Source organism: Lepidochelys kempii, chromosome 10, assembly GCF_965140285.1.
Source record: "Lepidochelys kempii isolate rLepKem1 chromosome 10, rLepKem1.hap1, whole genome shotgun sequence".
Taxonomy (NCBI): domain Eukaryota; kingdom Metazoa; phylum Chordata; order Testudines; family Cheloniidae; genus Lepidochelys; species Lepidochelys kempii.
Genome location: NC_136389.1, coordinates 3,183,816 through 3,209,715, shown reverse-complemented (window position 1 = coordinate 3,209,715; position 25,900 = coordinate 3,183,816). Strand labels below are relative to the sequence as shown.

General features: G+C 47.3%; 2 protein-coding genes across 8 annotated transcripts in view; both read left to right on the top strand.

The window, feature by feature from the left end:
- The window catches only part of GRID2IP (Grid2 interacting protein), a 52,743-nt gene extending 48,502 nt beyond the window's left edge, over nucleotides 1-4,241 (top strand). For all 4 annotated transcript variants that reach the window (XM_078854514.1, XM_078854512.1, XM_078854513.1 and 1 more), the window contains exons 19-21: nucleotides 395-513; nucleotides 993-1,157; nucleotides 1,986-4,241. In XM_078854514.1, coding sequence (XP_078710640.1) covers nucleotides 395-513; nucleotides 993-1,157; nucleotides 1,986-2,057 — 356 coding nt within the window. In that variant the 3' untranslated portion in view covers nucleotides 2,058-4,241. The remainder of the gene's footprint in view (nucleotides 1-394; nucleotides 514-992; nucleotides 1,158-1,985) is intronic.
- Nucleotides 4,242-5,476: 1,235 nt separating this feature from the next.
- SLC5A11 (solute carrier family 5 member 11) lies at nucleotides 5,477-25,729 on the top strand. 4 transcript variants are annotated; one of them, XM_078854510.1, is made up of 17 exons: nucleotides 5,477-6,675; nucleotides 10,213-10,364; nucleotides 10,519-10,695; nucleotides 11,719-11,790; nucleotides 12,644-12,748; nucleotides 13,320-13,379; nucleotides 14,256-14,360; nucleotides 15,935-16,040; nucleotides 16,956-17,036; nucleotides 17,509-17,714; nucleotides 18,691-18,826; nucleotides 19,518-19,625; nucleotides 20,306-20,456; nucleotides 20,986-21,154; nucleotides 22,097-22,312; nucleotides 22,853-23,015; nucleotides 24,330-25,729. In XM_078854510.1, the coding sequence occupies exons 3-17, from the start codon at nucleotides 10,564-10,566 to the stop codon at nucleotides 24,548-24,550; spliced, it is 2,031 nt and encodes a 676-aa protein (XP_078710636.1). In that variant the 5' UTR covers nucleotides 5,477-6,675; nucleotides 10,213-10,364; nucleotides 10,519-10,563; the 3' UTR covers nucleotides 24,551-25,729. The 4 variants fall into 4 exon arrangements, with proteins under 4 accessions (XP_078710636.1, XP_078710633.1, XP_078710635.1 ...); XM_078854507.1 differs by lacking the exon at nucleotides 5,477-6,675 and adding an exon at nucleotides 7,241-7,513; XM_078854509.1 differs by lacking the exon at nucleotides 5,477-6,675 and adding an exon at nucleotides 7,244-7,328.
- The last annotated feature ends 171 nt before the right edge of the window (nucleotides 25,730-25,900 follow it).

Genomic DNA, 25,900 nt, shown 5'->3' with positions numbered 1-25,900 from the left:
CCCCAGGCCTCTTGCACTTGGCAAGACCCAGTTTCTCTCCAGTGTTCTCTGCATGTCTCCTCCTGACAATCATGAATTCTTTCTGGGAGAATGGGTAGCTCACTCAGGTAGAGGTCAGTAAGAATGTCTCTATTCCCTCCTGGAGGTCTGGCTTCACCCAGAATGCAATGCAGCTTGGTCACTCAGGTCAAGAGGGAGCAGCATATGCTGAGACATGTACCTCCACAAGAAGAACCTTGCATTAAAGATGAGGGCAGCTGTAGACCACATTGTAAAGCCCCTTGGTGTGCTTTTGACCCATGGATCTTACTTTCGCTGCTTTTGGTTTAGCAGCAGCCGGCACTGACTCAGAACTATCTTCATGACCTTGTTTTAAACTCTCCTCCTTATTCAGTGAATCAGAGAACATTAACAGCTGATCTCAACGACCTTCACACCACCATCAGTGAAATAGAGACTGCCTGCCACAGCATGCCAGCTGCTGAAGAGGACAAATTTGCTATTGTGATGAATGTATCCTTCCATAAAAGGGGAAAATCACAAACATCACTATCTGCCTTCTTTATCCCTGTGTTTGTTAAGCATTCCGGCCATCTAGTAAGGAGGCTCCATTTGGTGAAGAACATGGTATGGAACTCCACCCTTATGACCCAGAGGTGAGAGGGCTCCCAATGGAGCCACACTGAGGCTGCCGGTGCTCATGCCTTTGCAGAGTTATCATGGGGGAAGCCACTCACCTGTGGGCAGAAGGCTCTTGGTGTTGTCTCTCCCTGTGTTGTAGGAGATGGATGCAGAGACATCGCCTGTGCAAAACAAACTCCCTTTTTTGTGTGGGTTTCTTTTTAACTAGTATCTCAGCCCACAGTTGCTGTGCTCACGTTGCAGGGGACCCTTTGTTGGGCTGTAGATGAAAACCCACCCCTTTATAAGCAACATCTGTTCAAGATCTTGCCACAGTATGGTGTAGTTTTCCCTTAAACCACTCCTCTCAGTCTTTCCTGGAGAGCGCCCATCCCACGAGGCAATCTCTGGATGACCTGCAGCATAAGGCCATGGAGGAATTCGGCAAAGTGCTGTCCTTTTTTGGGGAAGACTCCAAAGAGACCACATCTGAATCTTTTTTTGGCATTTTTGCTGAGTTCATGAGCAAGTTTGAGGTGAGCTGCATTGCTGTAGAGCCAGCAGATGTGGGTGGGGTCTCACCGTAAAGGCCCGGGATGGGTTTTGCTGCATCACCTGCTACTGGGGCTTAGTTTAGCTTTAGCTCAATATTTGGCTCTGAATGTGAGTAAAATTGAAATCTTTAAAGAAAAGCAAATCAGGAATTGGCTGGCTCAGGAGACTCGGATGATACTTCAGAGCCTTTCAGCTCTAGGTCACCATGCTGAATATTGACCAGATGGAAAGTGAAACAATTGCTGTTACCACCTGATGGGCTGTTGTGAAGGACACTGATCATGGGCTTGAATCTAAGCATAGGGGCAGCGAGTTCCACAACAGACTTGGCATTAGTTGGCACCCCTTGCCAATGGGCCCAGCAGAAGGCTAAGGATGGAAAGGGTGCAGAGACAGAGGTATCCTTGCAGACAGTCCTCCCGGGACAGCCCTGAAGCACTCCTGCAGGGCACTGTCACAGGAAACCTGCCTTTGCACAGCGCATGCTGTACTAGTTCTGTGGAAGAAGAGAGGACTTCAGTCTCGGAGGCTCAGTGCAGTCCCCTGCATCTGTACTAAACTTGCTGTAGAAGAGGAAAGTTGGGTATAGGCCTGATCCTCTCCCTACTTGGCACTGTCCCTGCAACCAGAGTTACTGCCCTCAGCCACTCATGCTCACCACTCGTTGACTTGGGTAGAATTTGCATGGAGCAGTTTGAGGGCAGAGCTCAGGCCTGCGTGTTTCTGCGAGTCTGAAGCAGTCTTATTGTCCATGAAGAGCTGGCTTTGCCTGATGACACATCTCGTTTTGTTTCCTTCTCTCCATGCAGAGGGCGCTCAGTGACGTGCAGGCCTGCGAAAGCCAGCGCAGTCCCAGGATGACCTCGCCCCTTGCCTGGTGATGGGCTTGTGGTGACATTTGGTGCAACACTTTATTGCCAACAAAGTGCGATGGGTTCCTATTGGTTGTAAATATGCTGCTGTCATGTTAGCACCAATCAGAACCATGGACCAAGGCAAAGGGGCTTGTTTAATGGTAATCTGGACACTGTAGGCAAAACTTCTGTGAAAAGGCACCATGGATGGGTCCTGGGATGGACGTAGGGGTGGGGCAGGGTTACAAAGTTAAGACAAACACTGTGTTAGTCCTAACTACAGGATCTTACTTTTAGTGCCCTAGATTTCCAGTGTATTGTTGAATCAGGTTTGCAGACACACCTGCTTATATTTTTCAGAATCTGTACATGTCGGCAATAGTAAACCTTGGGATCCCTGCCCAGGACTCTGTTGTGGGCGCACAAAGCGTTTTCTTCTTCCCATGTAACAGGGGCTCAGCACTCTCCCACTGTGGGACACAGGCACTGCTCTGCAGGAGTCAGAGGGAGAGCAGGGCCAGGGCCTGCCCCCTACCCAGTGAGCAAGAGCTGGTCGGGCACAGAAGCAAGCACATGGCATACCCCTTGAAAGGGTGATGGACCTGCCACTGGAGCATGCGCTCCAGGGAGCCTTGGGAGGAACCGCTGATGAGTCAAGCTGAATTCCTCCTCAGAGTCCCTGCCATGCTGCAGTCAGAACTCCCACTGACCCCTCACTGGTTGAGTCAGGGCGCTTCAGGGTTTCGCTCAGAATCTTTAATCCTGGACTCTTGCAGGGAAAGGTCAGTGATGATGTCAGGAAATTACCTCCCAGAATTGTGCATGGTGTATCCACTTTGTCCCCAAACATGGATCCAATATGGTTCCATCCGGTTGCTTTATACAATGGGACAATCCTGAAATTCCTTCCTGGCTGTGTCATATTTGCTTAGGTGTGTGGCAATGACTGTTGGGTCTGGACAGTTCACTAGAAAATTAACATCTTCCTCACCAGATCTATATGGACTTGCCAGGAGACATAGTTCACTGAGCATCTTGAAGCCTCCATAGAAAGTATAAAACCCTTGGCAGTCTAAAAGTCTAGCAATCTGTGGGATTCCTTCAAGCAGCTAAAGCCCTGCAGTGTAGCTTCTGAGGCTAGCCAGAGAGCTTAGCAGGAAACCAAGTATGTGCTGTACCTTTCAATCATTTACTGAGGGCCTGTAGTTCTGTGGTAACATCTGACATAATGGAGGAGTCAATCAATCCTTCATGCCAAGTGTATTCTGTGAACTGCAGAACTGTACGCACCATGCTCCATTGTTCTGGCAGCCTCTGATTATTCTGTAGGTAAATTTAATTATATCTGAGATGTCCTTCTGGGATTAATGCTCTACTAGACTTCTGTGGTCTGCGCATGTGCCTCCAGGTGATAAAGCTTGCTAAGATCCTTACAGCAAGAAGCATCAGTGCGTTCACATTGTCGGGCATTATTTTGTGCAAAAAGCAGTCATTGCCTTTCAACTCTGATGTGCTCTAACATCCTGCTCCTTGAAACACTCCAGCAACATCTGGAGCTTAGGTAACATTTCTCATCCAAATGCTTCTCCTCACTTGATGCCAGAGCAAGAGGTCCTATCACAGCCTGTGCGGAGAGTAGAGAATCACCAACTGGTGCATTATTTACAGGAGACCTTATGTGCATCAAATCCTTTGTTTTCAGTACTTTTTAAAACTCCCTGCTGTAGAAAGTGATGTATGTTTCCACAAGTGTTTTCAGTTTTTACAGCTTTAAGTGCCAAGTAGCTTCTAGCATTGTATTATCAGATGCCCAAGCATTGCATTATCAGATCTGTGTTTTTTCTTCTTGATTTATGATAGGACAATGCATATTTGTCTCCCTTCGGTGTTTCAGATGCTGCATACCGTGTATAGCTGATTTTTTTAAAGCACATGTTATGTATTTAAACCCTTTGAGGTTATTTTGAAACTGTCATTAATGAAAATGCTGTACATAGACTTTGCTACCTGTTGTAACTTGACAAAATAGCTAAAACTCCAGTCGCTTTGTTTCCAGATAGTATTTTTATGTGAAAATTTTCAGAGAACCAGAACTTCTGAGATATGGTTATATTATTTGATAACAGGACTATGTGTATAGTCACAATTCAGTCTCTACCCAAAACCTGTGTGCTGTCCCCCAAAATAAAGCTACTGCCTTCTGCCTTTCAACTGCATTTGAGTCCATTATAGGTAAAAACTATAACATGCCCTGGTTTTCCACAATAGCCTTATAAAGAGGGTGCATGTCTGTGATTGGCAGCTTTTATAACTGCACATCTTAAGACTGAATATTTTATATGGCCCTTCTTATTACCTTGAGACATCATTGCCCCAGTTAGGGAGGTTTAACTTGCTTAACCATCTCAATAGCAGCGGTAGAACAGAAGGGATCATTGCATAATTATCTCTGCAGGAGGCTTCCTGCGAATCAGTACTCAGAGTAGGGTGGGGAGTGAGGCAGGAGTGTTTTGGTTTAAAATAGTGCTGCCATTTTGTATTGCTCAACGGTCAATATTTAAGTGTGAGCATGAGCCAGAGAATTGCAGTCCTCTCAAAGGCAATTGGAGCAGGTTGAGCTCATGTTCCCAGGGGATTACTCTCCTGTGGCAGTTGATGCATTTGCATTAACAGGAAATAAACCATGTGATTGATTTCCCATTGCGGCGGCTGGTAGGCGCTGTGGCTTCTTGCTCTTTGCATATGTGCAATGTTTTAATCTGACAATGAGGCCTCAGCATAGGCCTAAAGTGTAGACTGAGTTTGAAAGAGTTTTACAAAATGCCACAGATAAAATCCATTCACAGGGCAAGCCCTCAGTGCCACTTACATGGCAAATAAATGTACCTCCTTCCTATCTCTCTGAGCCCTTCACAGCTGTTAACTGAACAGACTGGCTTCTCCAGAACCCGGATCGGCCAGCTGGGCAGGTGTCTCAGCCTGCCTCACGCACACCTCAGGCATTCCAGCAGGCGATTGCCAGGCAGCGGTCCTTTCTGGAAGAGCCCACCCACCACAGTTAAATACTGAGGAGCACTTTCAAACATGCCCTTAATTAATGAGAACACGTGCAGCTGAGATGAGCTACTGAGTGGCATTGACTATGCTGACCTAAAGCCACCACTGCAGCTATTATCTGACACAGGCTGAAATTCGTTCTTATACCTCAGCATAACTTAAGTCATGCGCTCTTGAGATCAGTTGATTCTTTGGCGGTGACCTCGAACACTCTAGAAAAAGACGTATGAGTTGAGAGCTGCCCCTGCAGCCCTGCGCTGTTAATCATTAACAGTTTGTGCCTGGACTGCTTTGCAACCGAAATAGGACGACTGGCTGAGGCACAAAGCAGCCAGTCTCCTGATCAGTGTCACACACCTTGTTGTGGGCCTGGCTTCACCCCTGCCTGGCTCAGCTCTAGGATGTTGTCTCCCTCTTGCACCAAGAACAGAATCATCCCCCGCTAAGCTGAGGTTCGATTTCAGACCTTGGCACACGTTAGGTTTTCTCTGTTTCCTGCAGCAAAAGAGGAAATTTTAGGGAAAAAATGAATAGCCTCAGTGGAATCACAGCAGAGAGAAGTCTGATTCCCTCGAGACCCAGTGGACAGAGCAGCTGGGATAAAATGACACCTGACCAGCATCTGGGCTCCAAACTGGACCAAACCGGAACCTTCCCTCTAGCTACCTTTTACAGGGATTCAGAGTCCCTGCACTTCCTGGGGTTCCATGCACTGAGACAGGGGCTCAGATACCATGACGGTGGGTGCTGTGAAGGAAATTGAAGAGAAATCCCCTAGGACATGACTGTTCTCAAGGCATTTTCTGGCCCAGCTTCAACCCGGAAGGGCTGAAAATCGGACTCGGTTCAGCTGTGTAGGTGCAAGGGTCTGGAAGCTGGCAGAAGGATCTGGCTGCTGACATCTGAACTTTTTGAGGGTCAGCCTGTCACTGGTTACAGACGCAATTCTATCAACTCACAGATACTGGATCCCAGGAAATCCAGTTAAAATATTGCTAACTATGAGTCGGGCCCCTCAAAATCCTGTGGCGGGGGTGAGGAAATCATAAGCTTACATGAAAAATGTGGGGTTCTTTTTCTTTGTCTTCCGGTTTCTGAGCCTTTGGGATTCACCCTAGTCACATTTCCAAGCCTTCCTTCACAACCGGGAGGGTGAGGCCTGACCTTTGCATAAAAATGAAAGCTGAGATTCTCCTGCTGTCTCTTGGGTCCAGCTGAGGGGCTTTAAGAGAAAGATCCAATACGGCAAGACTTGCAGTGGCATCACCAGAGTTGGCAACACTGGTTCAATTAGCCAGGCAATGAGCAAGTGAAACAAACGGATGAGATGGGTTCCCTAGAGTCCTGTGAAGCTTCATCAGATCTGTCCCTGGGGAATGTGCTTTCCCACCCTTCAAGGCCATGCTGTGGGAAGCAGCTGGGATCCCAGCAGCTCTCATCCTTCAGGCGATTGAGGTCACCACAGCATCAAAGTGGAACAGAGACCGTGACAGCTAAAAGGCCTGTAAAACATAACCTAAGAGAATGGAACACTTTAAAATCCTGACTTCAACCCACAGCCTCAGGAAGTGGATCCTGCCTGGGCTAAGTACGTGAATGGGTTAATGCCAGCACTGGTAGCAGGGGGATATTTCTGAATCGGACATGTTCTCTGACATCATGTAGTGCCATGGGACGTTCTGGCTGAGAAGGGCATACACAGCAATGCTTGGGGCCAACAATGGTATCTATTTCAGATGGTCGTATCCCTCTGCTGCTGCAGCATCTCAGTGCTTTGGAGAGTTCAGGTCCCTCTTTAACGTTTTTAATCCATGTATTATTTGACAGTAGCACTTTATTTATTCTAATATATTTCTGTCAGAGATGATGCCTAAGCCAGAAGCCAAATCTAGATTCAGATTGGGATCCAGATGAGAAGTTAATACCCAGATTTTGGATTTGTGTTCTGAGCACTCACCCTGTCCCAAGATTGTGGAGTGAGGGGGAGATGGATTTTCCCCCCTGCTTTATACAGATCTAGGGCTTAGCTGTGACTTTAAATACACAGCTGGATTTCAGCTCCCCTTAGGGCTTGGGGAGTTCATCTTGGCGGGTTGGATGAGCCCATTCCTCAGTGTAACTCATCTTTCTTTTAGCTGGAATGATTGCTTAAGAGAATCACACACTTTGGAGTTTGACCCCACAAGCCCTGATAGTGAGAATAGCACAGACTTCACACCAGAAGAGAGAGGGACTGAAAAAGTAAGTAGGGCGAATTAGTTTAACTGTCCCCCTACACATTTTTCTTCTCATTCCTTGTGAAACTGTTAACAGTTTCACTGGCAATTCCTGGTTCCTTGGCAATATTTAAGCTGCCCTGTGGGCTGGCAGACGGTTGATTGCTGGTGCCCAGTGCAAGTGAACAGAATGGGACCCAGCTGAACATGGTAAGTTCTTTTCAGCGTCTTGCTTCTGTCTGGGATGGTCTCAGTTAGTAGGTGGGTTTTGTTCTGGTTGTGGACTCAGTTTTATCCTTTCCACGTCTGTGATGTTTTTAGCAGGTGAAAGGAATTAGGAATGTTTAAAAATCCTATTTGAGCAGCAACAGAAGTGATACAATCCCGGTGGATTACGAGAGACCCATATGGGCTGCCCTCTCTCCCAGGCCATCGATAAAGGTCTGGCTTTAACAGATTCATTTCAATGCCACAGATGTTCTTTGCTCAGAATCCCTGACTAGCGAATCACTGCAGCTCATGCCAAGGGAACTACGGGAGACTCGGTTGTGACCTGAATTAGCAAAACAGTCAAACTTTCCACTGGCTCAAGGCGCACATAGAATTTGAAATCAGATGCATCAGAGTTTACTAAACTTCTCCCTGCCCCCAGGCAGGCTGTCCTACAAGGGGATCTTATGGAAAGACCAGTAAGCAAATACCTAAATTCCCCTTGGCATTCCACTTGGAGTGCATATATCTTCACTTCCTTCCTTTACTGCTGCAAAGTACCACTGCCGTGTTGGCTGTGTGCTACAAACAGCTGCATTTGGGGGTGAAGCAACTCCTGTACAGAAAGCCAAAATCCTGCAGAGCATGTGCCGTGCACGCTGATTTCAGTTTCAGCTGTGGGTCCTGGGCATCACTTGGGATTTTGGCCATGCTATGGTAAATGCTTTACTCGAAAGGGGCTATAGGCATGTCAGACAGAAGGAGCAGGAAGTAGGATGCATTAAAATGCTGGTGATTGAAAGCAGGTAATTGATCATCACTCCCCTGGGAGTGGTGCTCACTGTTCAACCGTCCTCCAGCTGCATGAACCAAATGCTGCTGCTCCTGAAGCAGGATATGCTGGAGGACTGAGCCCAACAAGGGGCACTGGCTAGAGCTGGTACTTCTGAATGTTTGGCTAATGGGATGAAATTGCTCCATTGTGCCATCGTGTGACACTGTATTGCGGTGCTGCTACAACATTGCCTCAGTGTGTGATGATGGACAAGCTGTTGAGAATCCACACTCTCTCTGGGTTCTTTCACTCATCCAGGCATGAGAAACTAGCCATGCCAGAGACAGGCATGGCTGGGGACAGTCCAAGCCATTCTTTAGGGAGAAGGTAATGCTTGGGACTGGTAGTTGCTGACTGCTCCCTTGGTGAGGCTGCTTTGTTTCCTTGTACCGTAAGTGGGCGAGGCCAGTGGCCGTGGTGAAATTGACACCCACAGACAAGGAGCTCTTTTGGCTCTCACCTCCGCAGGGCTTTCTGAGGCAGAACTCATTTGTCTGCTCCTCACTTCCATAGCACCAGACAATCAGAGCCTCTTTGTCAGAGGAGCTGAGCAGTGGGCCAGAGCACACACGCTGGAGCCTTTTGGGTGAGACAGCCCACCTCTCCCGCTCGGGGTGTCGGTTTCCCCCCGCACCTAGGCGGCATCGTGAGGTGTCCCATTTTGGGCACAAGAGGCCAAAGACTCCAGCCTACTTGTGACAAGGGCGTGAGGAGCAGCAAATGCTGGATCTGGCCATCCTGGAAAGTATTGCCCTGCCGTCCAGTTTTCTGACCCATTAGAAGGGGGCAGAGCGAGCCTTGAAGAAGGGAAGTTCTGTCCCCATTCAAAGGAACCAGCTGCATGGCACAGCAGGGAAAGGAAAGGTAAATCACTGGGGAGCTGGGCAGTGGGGGATATGCTGGTGGGGATCATGGGGGCTCCTGGGAAACCCTTGTTAAAGCCCCACCATCAAACTGAAGGGAAGCTGCTTGGGACAACTTCCCTGCTTCTTGTTGCCCCCTCTTTGGCTATGGCTAAAGCAGCCACGTGGAAAGGACTTTCCCCGCGCTTCTGCAGAGCAAATGTTTTGCCTGTGCAGGGGACACAATTGTACCGAATGGTAGATTTATTCAGCTCGTTCCCCGGGGGAGGACACCTCTCCTGGAAGGTCTTTGCTCTGTGCCCTTGCTCCAAATGGCACACACTGGGCATTGCAGGGTACTCTCAGCTCACTCAGCGGAGTGCTCAGATCCCAGCACAGACAGCTCCAGCCAGGACACTCAGTGGTTTGTTCACCCTCCAGTGCCACCTCCCCCTGGGCCAGGCTTACAAGAAAGAGCTTTTGTTTAAGTGGAAAACAAACAAATGTATCATTCCCTCCCCCTTCCCTGGGGAGTGGGTCGGTCGCTGGCAGAGGGAGGAATGTCTGTGGAAGCCCCTGGTTAGGTGTTGGCAGCTGTTCCCTTTGGAACCTGTCTCAGCAGCAGAGCAACACAGGCAAGGTGCGTGGTGCCTCTGTGCCCCTCCCAGCCCTGCTGGGGGTACGTTGTCTCAGTGCTTGCTGATGCGTTCCCGTTCCCCCCTCCTGCCATGCGGGGTGCTCAGGGAATGGCACGGACAGTGCTTGGACGCCAGCCATTTGGACTCATTTGTGAGGTGGTTCAAACATTCTCTCCTCCTGGGCCCAAGGCCAGCTCCAAGTAAAGGCCAACGGAAAGACTCCCACTGTCCTTCCCTGGAATCTGGGTTGGGCCCTTTGATGGTAGTACAGAGCGACCAACCATCGGGATGCTGGGCGTTCACATTCACCCCCACTCTCCTGGTTTCCATGGAAGAAATTGCTCAGCTCTTGTTTATTTCATCCTTTCTTCTGGCTATTCACAGGCATTTCTGTGGCTGTGGCTTCTCTCCAAGGTCAGTGCATACAGTGCTGTCAAACCTGCAGCCACAGGGCCCCTCCGGACCACCAGTGCCCACCTCATCTGGCAGTGGTTGCTCCGCTCCCCACAGCACAGGGTAGGAGCTGCTGCACAAAGGTAACACGAGTTGCCCAGAGGAAAAGCCCACCCACCAGTTTCAGACACCATCCCCTGCCGGCCCAACTCAGGATGGGGGCATGATCCTCACTGGGCGGCCATCGCTGCCATAACAACACAGGTCCCTATAACTCTCTATCCCACTTTTCAATAGATAAATGCATCAAAAAAGAGAGGAACTGGATCCGTATGAGACGCAATGGAGACCCCTGGTAGCACTCCGCCCTCTGTCACTCGCAACTGGAACACATTTCCCCAACAGATCTTGGAGGCTGTGGACATTGTCGTTCTTGTTCTGTACTTTGTATTCGTCCTGGCTGTTGGATTATGGGTAAGGAGATGCTCTTAGATCCTTTCTTATGTGTCCTGTTACATTCAAAGGTGAGGGTCGCATACGTAGCACTTTTTTTTTTTTTTTTATTTAGGCTTTCATCAGGCCTAACTTCACTGGCATCAACTGACCACAATGTTTTGCGTTTTTCCCACCTGTTCACCCAGATCCAGAGATATAATCTCAGCCACTTCCTAGGGGTGCTGTTCAGGGTTACTGTTCTTTTTTTAAACACTTGAGGATCCTTTGATGGAAGAGGTGTAGACATACAACCTAATATTATTGCTAATGTTTGGTATCTAGCCTGGACAGAATCCAACACACGTGTTAGGCTGCCACAGAGCTATCCAGGAAATCATATCGGCTTGATAATAAGATTCTGATCGCAGATCCTGCAAACTACAAGTACTCTTAAACTGTGGCTAGGCCATAAATCAACTTTCTGGCATGGCTTCTATCACAGGAAAAGGCCAACCCAGCTGCCATGAGATTGGACAGGAATTGCTGTTCTCTCCAGATACCGGGGCATAACTCATGTAGGGTGATATACTATAGTGTCGTGTGAAGACTATGAAAAGGGAGAGTCCAGAGTTCTAAGTCTAACCCTGAGTATCCCTCTCAAGTACATCTGAAACAAGTGATGTCCCTAATCAGTGACCCAAATCTGCATGTGTTCCTTGTGCCTCTGGAGTGATCTTGACGTTTATTGCAGAAAACACTGAACCAGGAAGCTGAGATTGTGAAAAGCTTTGCATGCGATACAGACGTAAACCTCTCCACGGTGGCAGTTCTCTTCCTCCTTCAACAACTATTGTTCATGGTGGTGTCCCTCATTTCAGATCTTTGCCACGCAGGATCCTGTAGCTGCAGCAACTGAGGGTTCTTCTGCCATAACAAACTCACCCACGGCCAGTGGTGATGACAGTACAGAGTGTCCCTCTGGGGAACCTGCTCTGCTCTGTAACGTTCTGAGCAGCACTTGGAGTGTTCTAAAGCTTTTGTCCTGTTTTTCTGCTTTCCTAGTCCATGTGGAAGACAAAGCGAAGCACAGTGAAGGGCTATTTCCTGGCTGGAGGAAAGATGGTTTGGTGGCCTGTAAGTGTCTCCATCAAATTGCCTGTTCCACTATGTCGCAGTGAGACTGAACAGTGCTTTTTGTCCCACTGGCATGTCTCTCTATGGTCAGAACAGGAGAGCCTGTGACCAGCTTTTCCTGCATTTCCAAAGCCTATGGGGAGGGGGCACTTTCCATCCAATAATATGCCTGTCATAGCCCCACCCCCTGCACCAAGATAGTTACTGTTTGCTGACTTGCAAGACTCATTTATTTCCTCAAACGTTGGGTTGGGGCTTCCAGAGCATGGGTGGTTGGGTCTATGGGGAGGAAGGGGCATTTAGCTGGTCTGTGAGGGGTAGAGGTTTGATTTGGGATGGGCTGATCATAATGAAGTAAATAAAGCCATAATCAGCTAACTGATCAGTTGGCGTTTCTCTTTGTTTCATCCCATGCCCCTTTGCTTGTCTTTGAGGCTCCCCAGTGGAGGGACCATGACGCTGCGGCTAGGAAGCGGGCTGCTTCCGTGCAACCTCACAGATGAGTGACAGAGCAGGAGGGAAGGAATGAGGTCTGACAGCAGTACCGGTGTCAGTGAGCGAATGGGGCGAAGAGAAAAGGCAGCAGGGGCTAGGAGGGAGGGGATTTCAGTTCCCACGGATTGTGAGGAAACTGCAGTCTGGCCTTGTGGGAACTTCGGCTCTGCAAGGTCTACATGGAATGGATCCAATGGAGAGCTAAGTGCAGTGGGAGACACTGGCCACTCCATTTATTTATATATGGCTCACTTCTGAGAACCCCCCGCCCACCCCCGCTGGACTAGGAGCTCCTCCCAGGGTCTGAGAACCAAGTCTTATGCCACACACAGAACTAGCTTCCTCTTTATCTCTGCAGGTGGGTGCGTCCCTGTTTGCTAGTAATGTTGGGAGTGGGCATTTCATAGGCCTGGCTGGATCAGGGGCAGCGTCAGGAATTGCTGCTACAGCGTATGAGTGGAACGTAAGTATTGCACTGCAGGAGCTGCTCTCGATATCATTGAAGTTGGCTTGGTCCTTTCTAGCTTTTACCATATTGCACCCACATGGCTCCATCGGCAGCTATGTAAGAGGCAGAAGCTGTTTCCATATTAATTAATTATATTAATTAATTGTATTTATATGTATTATTATAATGAACGAGGATTGTTCAGGTTGATCTAACGTATCAGAGTCAGGGCCCGCAATCTGCTCCACTCTGCTTGGCCTTGCAGCTCCTGCAGGTGCACTGATTTTGGGCAACATAACATCCTTGTAGCAACCCTGTGCCCGTGTAGGTCTTTGTGACTGTCACTATGCTGCCTACAGCAGCTCCTTGAAACCTCACAGGAAGAGCAGGCATAGAATTCAGATCCCTTAGATTCAAAACCCCGTGACCTACTACATGAGCTAGAGAATTGCTGTTAGCTATATAGGGCGTTTGAGTCACAGCTGGACAGTTGTATGTACACACACACAGAGGCATTCGTGGGCATTAGCCAGTTGACGACAGCATTTATCAGTATCTCTGACCTGTGTTTCCTTTGCCTCCCTAGGGAATGTTTTGTGTTTTGGTGCTGGCCTGGCTATTTCTTCCTATTTACATAGCAGCTGGGGTAAGTCAATGGGCCACACTATGCGTATCAGTGACTTGCTTTTTTAACATCCTTTTAAATGTATGGGTTTTTACATGCTGAACCTACTAAAAAGGCCTGGGCTCTGGGTAAAGTTCCTGAAGCAGCAGCGTTCCAGGACTCAAACACAGGAGTGTTCTTCTCTTGGTATACTAACTGAGAGGAGAAGAGCCCGCAAAAGATTTACCTTGGAAAGGAAATCAGGAGATATCATGGTTTAAAAAACATAGTTTAGAAAGTGGATCAAAGAGGGGACAGGAGGACCCACTCATGTTGAGCCCAAGGGAGCAATGCCATGTCCCACTGCCAAGAGCAAACGTTAGTTCCAAAGCTGCTGCCTCCTCGGAAATGAGACTTCAGGGACAGAGGCTAGAGTTCAGGTGGAAATGGTGCTTCCCTGACACAAAGATGAGGAGAGAGGTTGCGGTGATATGACACCTGACAGTCCAGAGACACTGCCAAGCAACTGTGGGCAAGTCTGGCTTTACCAAGTCAGGGGGACAGGTGATGCCTTGAGAACTGCTAGGTAGGGTTAGGCCAGGGGAACCACATGGGGCGCATAATTCCCAGATAAAGTAGGGAACAAAGCGGAGGCTGTTTTTGCAGTCTCTAAAGGATGTGAAGGCTCCTTTATCAAGTAGCCTCACTGGACCATGTGCCAGACCCTAGAGGCAAAATATTGGTGACCATTCATTGTGTAAGAGTGTGAGAGGGACAGACATTTCCCAGCAGATATGCCAAGACACAGCAACTGGCCAGGGTTTGCCAACCACACCAGGTCTGTACCAATGTCTCTGTATGTTACTTAGAGGAAGTTATTGTATTCTACCTCCTCTGATACAATCTCCTTCCCTGCAGGTTACAACCATGCCTGAGTACTTACAGAAACGCTTTGGTGGCAAAAGAATACAGATATTCCTGGCAATTCTCTATTTGTTTATCTATATATTCACCAAAATATCAGTAAGTAAGAAGAAGGAAAGAGGACTGACTAGAATTCAGTTTGAAAGAGTATGTCTGTATTAATTTATGGGATTCATAAGTGCAACTGAGTCCTGGTCCCCTTGCTGCTCTAGTGATAGTGATATTATGAAAATGTCTTGGAAGAGTGGAGAAAAGGGATGGATTTCAATTCTTTCAAGACATTAGGTGCCAAACCCCAGGATCCATAAGCTTTGCTATGAATGGTTTGAATGTTTGCTGCTGTCGGAGGGAGAGCTTGGTAATGTATCAAAGCACACCAGTCCAGTCAAGGGGAAGGAGTCGTTTTCATTGAAGTCTTGTCTGCTGTTAGATTTTCGGCATCTGCTCAGTTAATTTGGGTTGTCCTCTCTGTACATTTCTTCTGACAGCCGCAGGATATAGGGGCATATGGGAGTGGGATGCACCCTCCCGCGAGCTTGCTGGCTGCCTAGTTTAGCATTTATTTCTCCTGTTTGCTCTAATGCTTTAAATGAGTGATGTAGTCACCCTTTGTGCAGGGCCTTGCCAGCTGTTAATTAACCACCATATAGTGCTTGAATTGACAAAATAAGAAGAAAAACTCCTAGCTGGGTGTTATTCCTTTTACAGGCAGCAGTGGGAAGGGTAGACTGGCCTCTCGCCCCTCTCCCTCCTCCTTGAAACTGAAGATGCCTGTGGTGTCAGATTGGGGCCAGGTGGCTGGTCCTTAGTAGGGTTTTTTTTTCTGGAAACAATCAACTATTTTTTTCAAATCTCTGATGATAAGTTTTCTGAGAGAGAATTGGATCATTCCAATCCCCAGTTGCTGGATAATGGGACAGGCCCATTTATTTACAGCTGGCCAAAGTCATCAGGGCTTTGCACATATACATGCTTTCATGGTCTGCAGGTTGCATTTATACCTAACTCTTCTGCAGAGCGATCACCTCAGGCCACCGGGACACAAGGAGGCTGCACAGTCCCTAACCCACAACTCTATAACAGCATATAGTGGAAATCCCTGCTGAGGTTCATCCTATGCCAGTCAGAGAAAAGGAATTTGCATTATGCCAACCCCTGGAGCTCTGGCTGGCTACTGCCCTCAGAACTCCCCATGCACAGGGCTCCAGCACATATGGCAGCTCCAGTTTCTGACCCTCATTGTCCCCTCACTCCTTGGTGCTCACCCTGTGCCCACTACTCCTGAGGAGTGGAGAAGCAACCCCCGCTCCACTAAAAGTAATTTCTTCTTTGAACTCAGCTCTCTCTCAGTGGAAAACTCCCTGCCCCTCCCTCCCCCCCTCGCAAAACGAGCATTTTCCTCATTAAACTGTATCTCAAAACTAAATTGAGCTTGGCTGTTAATGAGGAGTGTGGAGAAGGAGGTGAGGCTAGGTTAGGGTTTATGTGCCAGTTGGAGCAGCTGTCCCTAAGACTGATAGAAAACAGGGAGCCATGAAAAGTTAACAAACAGGTTGGTCCTTGAGAAGCACAAGGTTTGGTTGGCTTAGCATACACTGTGCATCCACTCAGCTGTCTGCATTACACACTGAGCTGTCACCATTATAACCCTTCTAAATATCTTTTTCCATTAGGTTGATATGTATGCTGGGGCCCTGTTCATTCAGCAAGCCTTACGCTGGGACCTCTATGTTGCTGTCATTGGTCTTCTGGCAATCACTGCTGTTTACACTGTTGCAGGTGCGTTTCTGTGTTCCAGGTCATAGGAATGCAATGTCATACATCTTTGCTATTGGGCTGAGAACAGCCATCTTCCCGTGTAATAAGTATTCAGCAGTTTCCACAAGGTACCGTTCTATAAAGTACTTCCTCCTTATTAGCCCGAGGCACTAAATCTGTCTGTCTGCCCTTTACCAAGATGACTGTTTATAATGAAAACACTAATTACAGTAACGCACTTGTCAAAAATATTACTCTCCAGGTGAGAGCGGGTGAGTGTAATTTTACAAGGCTAGCGTAAAGTGCCTGCTTAAAGTCAGCCCAGATCTGTGCACAGCACTCTCTGGCTCAAAGTGGAGCCACACCGAAGGTTTTTGCTCAGGACTTTTCTTCCTTTTGACTTTATGAGTGTGTAAGTGAGAGCCACACACAGCACTACACAGGGTGATGTGAGAAATATCTTCACAACTTGGATGGAAATGGTGCCATAAAGGGAGTGTAATGTGTGTCCAAAACGAATGGAAGTTTCTCTTCTTGCAGCACTCACCCCCAGCAATGTGGGCCATACACCTACTTCCTTTTGGTTGTTGTTATGTTGTCTTTTTGAAGCAGCTTCTGTTTCAATCTGGTCCTTCCTTCTTGTGGTTTTCAATGCATCTCCTGTAGAGATTTCTGCTATGGAGTTTGGGATTCTAGTGACAAAACACTGACTCACTGTGGTTCAAAACATGCAACATTTCAGCCAAAGTATCAGCAATGGGAGTTGGCCAAACCATCCCACAAAGTAGTCAAAACAACCCACAAAACATCCCATTGTGTCAGGCAAAGCATTCTGGCTATGCTACTGGCCAACAGACTTTTGCAAAGCAGGAGATGTTATTACACAAAACAAACCCAGTTCCCGACAATTTGTCCTTCTGATTTTTTTTTCTTTAGGTGGCCTGGCAGCTGTGATTTACACAGACACTCTGCAGACTGTCATCATGCTGGCTGGGGGATTAATTCTCATGGGGTTCAGTGAGTACTTCTCCAGGATTTTACTGTTAAAAATACATTTGTTCCTATACCAAATCACTGCAAATATGCATCACTGGAACAAGCCATTTAACATTTATTCAGTGCATCTTGTGAAATAGACAGTCATGTTAGAATATTTTCTATACAAATAATCTTGTGATAGTTCTTTATAGGGTGAAAAGTGTAGAGGTGTTCCATGAAAGATATTAAACCACCCAAAATAAACAGAAAACACCCTGTGGTCTGAGATTCATATCAAAGCAAACAACTACCTCCTGTAGCCAAATAATGTATGGTATTAAACCAGGGTTTATCATTGTAGGTTCTGATCCAACTCCCAGTGAAGTCTATCAGAGTCTTTCCATTGACTTCAGTGGACACTGAACTGGGATCATACAGAGCAAACTGCCAAGAGTGAAAATAATAGCATGAACCTGATCAATGTGGTAACTGCTTCCTATTCCCATTTTAGGCTTTGTTAAAATTGGTGGGCTTGGAAGTTTGCAGGCCAAATACTTTAAAGCCATTGCTAGTAGCCACAAAGGAAACAGTAGCTGTGGCTTACCAAGAGAAGATGCCTTCCACATTTTCCGAGACCCTGTCACCTCTGACCTTCCCTGGCCAGGAGTTCTGATTGGAATGACCATCCCATCTCTGTGGTACTGGTGTACAGATCAGGTAGACCAATGTTTCCTTCACAAGATTAACCCTCAGGTTCGGTTTTGAGACATGCCACCTGGCTGGCTGTAGAACTATGCAGAACTTTCATTGCAAGCAACTAAGGCCAAGTTTCATTACAAAACCCAGACTCAGGCCAGATCCTGGGCTGGTTTACTGTTTCTGTGGAAACCGTGTGAAATTTGATGATTTCAACCTCAAACTAGACAAAACTTGACACCGATAGCTAAGTTAAATTCGAGTTTTGGAGCTCATTTGAACTCAGATATGCAACATGAGGGGCATGTAAACCCCAAACTATAAAGTGGGCATGTCTGAATTCTGTGTGAACCCACCCCCTTCAGGCTCTGCAGGGCTCCAGTTGCTGTCTCTCCAATTGTAAACAGCAGTGCCAAGAAGAGCAGAATCGTAACAAAATTCGTATCAGATATTTCTGAGGTATTTGTTTATCAAACTCTTTTTACGGAGTGAGGGTCAATTTAGGGGATGTCAGGAAGTTTACCCCTGTGCCCTGGTTTGTGAGTCAGTAGTCCTGTTGACCTGACAAGCCATGTCAAGGTGTATAAGATACACAGGGTCCAAAAAAGAACAAACTATGGAGAAAAATAATGACAGTGATTTCCGTAGCTTGGAAGTGAACACAGTGAGATTTTCCTTACATGAAGGCAAGACGCGCTAGTTAAAGCACTACAGGTGAGTTAGGTAATTCACAGCATGATCCTACAAGGTTTGGAGCGGCCACTGGGAGTTAAGAACACTCAGCACTTTGCAGGATCAGATTCTTCATCATGATAATGGTCTGAGTTCCCTCTCAGTTAAATCAATGCAATCCAGAACAGAGTCTGGCCCTAGAGATCCAGTATGGTGCTTTCGGAACCAGCACGTCCAATTATAAATAGAAACGTACATCACATCATTTTGCATCTCTTTACTCTCTCTGCAAAGCACTGGATCAAACTGTCTTCCTCATTTACAGGTCATTGTTCAAAGGTCCCTTGCAGCTAAAAACCTTTGTCATGCCAAAGGAGGTTCGTTGTTGGCCTCCTATCTGAAAATTTTGCCTCTCTTTATGATGGTGATGCCAGGCATGATCAGCCGGGTTCTCTTCCCAGGTAAGAGTTGAAGGACATAAATATTCCTGGTGTCTGTCACTACAGATTGTGATTTCTATATAGTGCATAAGTGACAGACCCGCCAGAATAAGCTAAAAGGTTGTAGCAGCTCAACTGCCAGGAGCATGAACTTGCAGTTCATAATAGATTTTTTTTCAGATAACACTCTATTAATCTACCTTGCTCCCTAGGGACCACACTCCTTCATCCTGAACACAAGTCCCAGGTGCTTCTGGTAGCAACCCAGCTTTAAGAGCTGCCCCAATGATGTTCCTTCTGGACCCCATGTTTGTGACACTCAGAAAAGAAAAAATCCTAGAGTCTGCTCCCTGAATGTTCTGAGAGAGAGAGAGTGAGAGAGCGAGCATGCATGTCTAGCACATGTCTGGAGGGAGTCACTGTTTTCTCATGATGAACAGCATTAGTTTTAAAAAAGGACAACGTTCAGAGAAGAGAGTCAGGCACACAAGACAAATGAGCTGTTAAGGCAAATCTTTTGATTAAACCTGTTTCAGTTGGTGGGATCTTTTACACAGAAAATAAAGATAAGAAAGGGGAAAGCTGAGAGCTACCCTCATGAATGTGTGTATATGCTTCATTATCTGCTGGATGGGTTTCACTCCGTGGTTACCGTCTGGGCGTATTTGTTTCTTGTAACTATTGGATTACTTTCCCCCCATGTTTATTGTAGATCTGGTGGCCTGTGCAGACCCAGAAATCTGTCAGAAAATCTGTGGCAACCCATCTGGCTGTTCCGATATTGCTTACCCCAAACTGGTCATAGAACTGCTGCCCCTAGGTGAGGAACTTCACAGCAATTAACTAACCGGGACAGGGCCTACACCAGCCAAAACCCAGGCTGTAGGAAATGTCTGGGGAGGAGAATACACCACAGTCATGATATTGGGGTTGATATTGGGCCTGATGGTATAGTGACGAAAAAGGAATAACATGCAACAGGGTGCACAGCTGCTATGAGAGGCCTCTGCTGGGGAACAAGGCATCCAGCATTCAGGAGGTCTACTTCTATCACCTGGGCATGACTAGTTCCCTAAAGGATGAGGACATTGTAGTGTCCAAGTGTACTGAGTTACATGTAACCCTAAGGGGAGCACAATCACTATAACACAGGAGTAAGCAGATAGATGAGGTCTCCTCCTTGCATCTCAGCAGCCTCTCTCAGCCAGCTGGCTACCAGAGGAGAGTAAAGACTCTGCCCATGCAGACAGAGCTATAGTGGTCCAAAAGGAAAGACTGACAAGTTCATATGGCCTGTGAGGTCACCTGCTGTCCAGACTCTTGGGAGGGCAGTGTAGGCGGCAGTCCCTCAGCACAGAGGAAGGGGTGAGTTCAGAAGGGAGATGCAGCTGTTAGTCTGAGAGGTTTGGCTGATGGGGGGTGAAGTTGGACCCTTAGCGCTTTCCGCACAAGGTCTGTACCTTGTTACTAGAGTGAACGTGCCTCTCCCTTTGTTTTCAGGGCTCAGGGGCCTCATGATGTCGGTGATGATTTCAGCACTTATGTCCTCCCTGACTTCCATCTTTAACAGCTCCAGCACCATATTTACCATGGATCTCTGGCGGCACTTCCGGCCCCGTTCTTCTGAGTGGGAACTTATGCTTGTTGGCAGGTATGGAACTCTAGGGCATGGCGTGTTAAATCACAGAGCCTGTCCTGGAGATGTTTCACACCACTCTCTGCTCTCTGGTGCAAACTGAGAGCAACTCCTTCATCGTCAGAGCCCATTGCTCCAGACCTACCCTGCAATAACTGAGAGCAGAATTTGGCCCTTCCAGTCCATGGTATTTTTTTTGTTCTGTTGCCAATGTTATATTTTCTTTTCCTGGTTGCTCGTGAGAATGAATCTGGCCCAGTGAAGGGATGTAAGTTATAGCAGCAGAACCAGGATTTAGGAGGCTGAGGTGGCAGAAAGGCACATGAGGGCAACAGCATCTAGATTTGGGTGTTTGTGTAAGGCTGGACTCTGATGGAAGACGGGCAAGGGGACACAATACAGATGAACAAAGTCCAGATGGAGCACCGTTGGGCAGATTTGAGAGAGAGGAGGAAGGCCCTCCTGGGAGGGGAGCTCTCAGGGGAGACCCTCATGCAGAGGAAGGGGCAAAGACCAGCAATAACACTGTCTTTTTCTTGAGCAGGGTGTTTGTGCTTCTGCTCGTAGTGGTGTCCATTCTGTGGATCCCACTGGTGCAGGCCAGCCAAGGGGGGCAGCTATTCATTTACATCCAGACAATCAGCTCCTACCTACAGCCCCCGGTGGCCATGGTTTTCATCCTGGGCTGTTTCTGGAAGAGAACGAATGAAAAGGTAACACTTGGGCAGGGTCTGACACACCGTGCTCTGTGTGCCGGGTGCGAGCCTGTCCTTCCGCTGTCTACACAAACAAATAGCCAGGCAGCTAGAACAGCTGCACTGTGTCGCTGCTCTGCCTCTCCCTTGTGGGCGCTCGGTGGAGTGACTGCACTCACGTTTGGAGCATCCTGTTGAGGCCACGCAGCCCGGGCAGCAGGGAGCACTTCCCCACTGCTCTCAGGCAGCTCCCTCAGCTGCTCTAGCAGAGAAGGCAAAGGTTGCCAGGTGCCTTTCACAAACCTAGGAGCAGAGATTTGTAAGTCGTGGCCTTGCACTGCTGTAACCCAGGACTTGTCGTTCATGGGGATGGAAAGTAAGTCGGGGTGGAGGGGGGAGGGGAAGGGAAGGATTGCAATGACACAAGATGCCCACAACCTCTACTCCTCTGGGGAAACTGGAGCTGGCCAGTCCAACCCCAAAAGAGGGCGGCGCTGGCTGGGAAAGGGTTGTATGCAGGCTCTAGAGCTTCCTCAGGGCAGCCTTTGCTGGTAGGACTTCTGTGAAGCAACAGCCACAGTTAAAGCAGCCCATGACTAGGGCCACCGTTGGGGTGGGTAGTGCTGTAAAGGTGGGAGCTGGTGGCTATTGAACAGCATCAGCAGGCCTAGAGAGCGGCTCTCCTCCACTGGAAGAGCAGGTCAATAGAACGTGGGGGGCTGTGTGTATAAGGGAGAACAGCAAAGGAGGAGAAAATGGAGGGGATCTCAGAAACCCTCCCAATGGCCTAGTAAACCTCCCCTCCTCCCACAGAATGTGCTGATCAGAATGTCACAGTTGTGACTGTAGCATATCTCACTCCTGCCAGCACTCAGCCCGGGAGCCAGCATGGGCTTCGTTGCCAGATATGACGTAGACGTATGTTTCCTGTTCCATCAAGGAATGATCTTCATTTCCTAGGGTGCGTTCTGGGGCCTGCTGACTGGCATGCTGCTGGGCTTCATCCGGTTGGTGCTGGACTTTATCTACCCGCAGCCCCAGTGCGGGGAGCCAGACCACCGGCCAGCCGTGGTGAGATACGTGCACTTCCTGTACTTCTCAATGGTCCTCAGTGTCATCACGACTGTCACTGTGGTGGTCGTGAGCCTGTGCACAGAACCTCCCTCGGAAGAGATGGTGAGTCTTCCCCAACAGGTTTCTTTCACTGTTTTTTAATGGACATACAATAAGGCCCCCATTATGCACCCATGGGGATGGACGTTCTCATTCCTCCTGTACACATGGAAACACTTGTAATACTGTATCAGATCATGGGTCTGTCTCATAGGCGCTGACTCCATGGGTGCTCCGGGGCTGGGAAAAATTAGTGGGTGCTCTGCACCCACTGGCAGCCAAGCTCCCCTCCCCACCCCTCTGCCCCACCTCACTTCCTCCTCTGAGCGTGCCGCGTCCCTGCTCCTCCGCCTACCTCCCAGCGCTTGCCGCCGCCAAACAGCTGTTTCTTGCTTCATTTGGCCTCCTCGTATCTATTTCCATAGTACCTAATCAGCGCTGGATGTTCCCCAGCTCCAGTAGGGCTGCCCAGGCAGGGGACCAGAATTTGGCCCCAAGTGCTTAGAAAATGTAAGAACCCCTCAAAGCTGTCTTATGGCTGAGGTGTTCCCTTTAAACAAACATAGGAGCAGTTCTCTTTAACAATGCTCTTCATGCTGCCAGATCAGTCATCTCACCTGGTTCACACGCTGGGATCGACCAGCCAGGAAACACCCAGCAGTCAGTACTTCTCCTGATTCTGGAAGTGGCATATGTAAGTCTGAGGGTCCACCTGCCCAGCTTGATATTAGCATTGTTCCTGAAAATATTTCCAATGACCATACAAGTAAGTGCCCTGTTACTATATACAACATGTGTTTCAATTAAAATCAGTCCTATGCATTTTGTAAAGGTTATAGAGGTAGGAAATGTTAAATGAATCTTCCTGCTGCTTTCAGATTTCTGTATCTTCAAGGTGCTGAAAGACTTTTTATCTACAGACTAAAGATCAGGGATATGTTTCTTCTGTATCTTTTAATGGTATCACATATCCTTGCAATGGAGCAGGGAACCCATTATTTCTGCACTAGGGAATAATGCTGTTAGTATCTGCTGCAAGGAGAGTTGGATGGAAAATGGAAAAAAATTGCTGAAGTTTTCACAAAATTCCATTTCTGTTTTCACTGGTATTTTCTGACCAGCTCTAATGGCAGGGAAAACACAGAACCCTGAGCTGAGCTCTTGGCAGGTTGCAAAGGAGAGTTTGCAAACATTTTTTTTTAAGCAGATTGATGTACCAGTGTTAGATACATACTTGTATAGATCCTGATCCTGCACTTCTCATACACCCAGAGATGATTGTCAGGTTTTTGTAAAACTTGCACGATCACTTAGGTGGCTTTGCAGCCTTGGCCGATGCGTATTCCTTTATATGCAATGAAATTAGTATGAAGTGGTGAAATGAGTTAATGCACTAGAGTGCTGATTCCCAGCTGCTGGGACTTTAGCCTTTTGTGACTGGCATTCTCACTCCCTCCCTGCACCACTGTTACCTGCTTGTTGTTGGGTTATGCACGCCCTAATCTTCAGTAGAGTTTGGATAGGGTGACCAGATGAAACAGACAAAATATTGGGACACATGGGGGAAGCAAAAAAAACAAAAAAAGAAAAAGCGTCCAGAGTGGCCAAAGCCGCAATATCGGGACAAATGGTGTCCTGACCGCGCATCGGTCGGGACGCGGGACAAAGAACTAAAAATCGGGACAGTCCCAATTTTATCGGGATGTCTGGTCACCCTAAGTTTGGGGAACTTGCATTCACTAGCCCTGGCCCAAAGTGGGTTCAAACATACAGAAACAAATGGAAGATGATGAGCACAGCCATGTTTTTAGACTTGGCTAACTGAGACTTTTCCTTAAACTGTTGTGAATGGCAGGATTTGAATTCAGATCTTTAGAGAAGAATGACACTGAAGTGACAAATAGAAATTACTGTAATGGCTACCTAGAACTTGGTGGAGCGAATGTGTCACTTTGAAGAGTTCTGATATGTTTTCTGTGTAGTAATGTCAAAATGATTTGTACAATATTGTAACACTAGTGTGTTACTAGAGTTTGTTCCATGGACAGAGTTTTTACCTCACTAATTACTGTCATTGTAGGTGTGACTGGTACTCAAAAAGGGTCTAAACTGATGAGAGTCTTCTTGTGGCTCTGTGGGATGGAGAGCAAACAAGAACATCCTCCTGAGAACACAGTGCCTACCAGCCCTGAATGCGCTTTGGCTTCACTGGATGAGCAGCCTTTGGTGAAACACATTCTGAACATCAACTTGATACTATGCATATGTGCCGGCATCTTTCTCTGGGGCTACTTTGCATAGCAGCCTGCCAGGCAATTCAAGGGACACCGTCAACTAATTTTAGGCCCCTGAATTAAGATGGGTATAAATAATAATAATATAATTAATGATGGTTTAGTGTGATTTGTAATCTATTCTTACATTTCATAGGAAAAAAACTTAACTATTTTAGTTACACTTAATGAAGGGCTCGCTCCTGAGAGTTGCTGAGGTTCCTTATCTTCTGCCTCAGCACCAATGATATCAGGCCCCAGACAGTGATAGGCTATATGTGTGTAAGAGGTTGGGGGAGGTTTGGAAGGCAGAAGGGATTTGTTTGGTTATGTTTCACATCTTGATAGTTTTTGCACTTAAAGCACGAGGGACTCAGGAGACCTGCCTGACCTGCGTAAAGCACTTAATTTCTCTGTGCCTTAACTCCCCCATCTGTAAGAATGGGTGATAATAATCCTTCCCCACCTCCAAGCAGTGTCGTGAGGATCAATATTTATGTTTGCAAGATACTTAGATACTGTAGTGATGGGGACAGTATTGGCATATAGAGATTAAGGAAAACAAAACATTACACCAAAATGTATGTACATGTAAGGTGGATAAATGCGTGCGTGCCTATGTTGTACAGCTCATTAGGTTCCGTTGGCATTTCTGTAATACAGTTGGTACTAAAATTAATATAGATTTTTTTTTTGTAATTCTTTGCATACATTTTTAAAAAGTCAGTGAGTTTCTTAGTGTGGGAAGTTAAATCTTCTGCAGGGCTGTAAATCCAAACACAATGCTGAGGTAGCCTATGTGGACTAGAAAATGACACTGACTAAAAAAATACAAGACAGCATAATTTCACTGTCAAGTGTGAGTGTATGGCTCAAAAAGTAAAACAGCATCAGTGTTGAACAATATAGTAGGCTTCTTAAATCCTTTCAGACAATAGTGTCAGGTGTTGGTAAAAAGGAGGACTTGTGGCACTTTAGAGACTAACAAATTTATTTGAGCATAAGCTTTTGTGAGCTACAGCTCACTTCATCAGACAGAGAGAGAGAGAGATGATCATATGTGTATAAGAGATTTTGACAGTATCCCTTTAATTTTTTTTAAAATAAATTTAGGTATTATTACAACCAGAGTATTTCATGAGCAACTTAATGTATTGTCCTTTTAAAAATCCCTTGCCCATGTTAATAAAAACATGTTTATTTATTACTCTGCATGGAGTAAGTCGGCCAGTGGGAAACTGCATCCACAGATTGCGGAATTCCAACCTAGTTTCCCGCCGGCTGTTTCCTTGGCCGCCCCGCAGCGAGTCGGAGCGAAGGGCGGGTTCGTTTGCTCCTGTGCCCGGGGGAGGCAATGGGATAAAACCTCAGCGAGGGG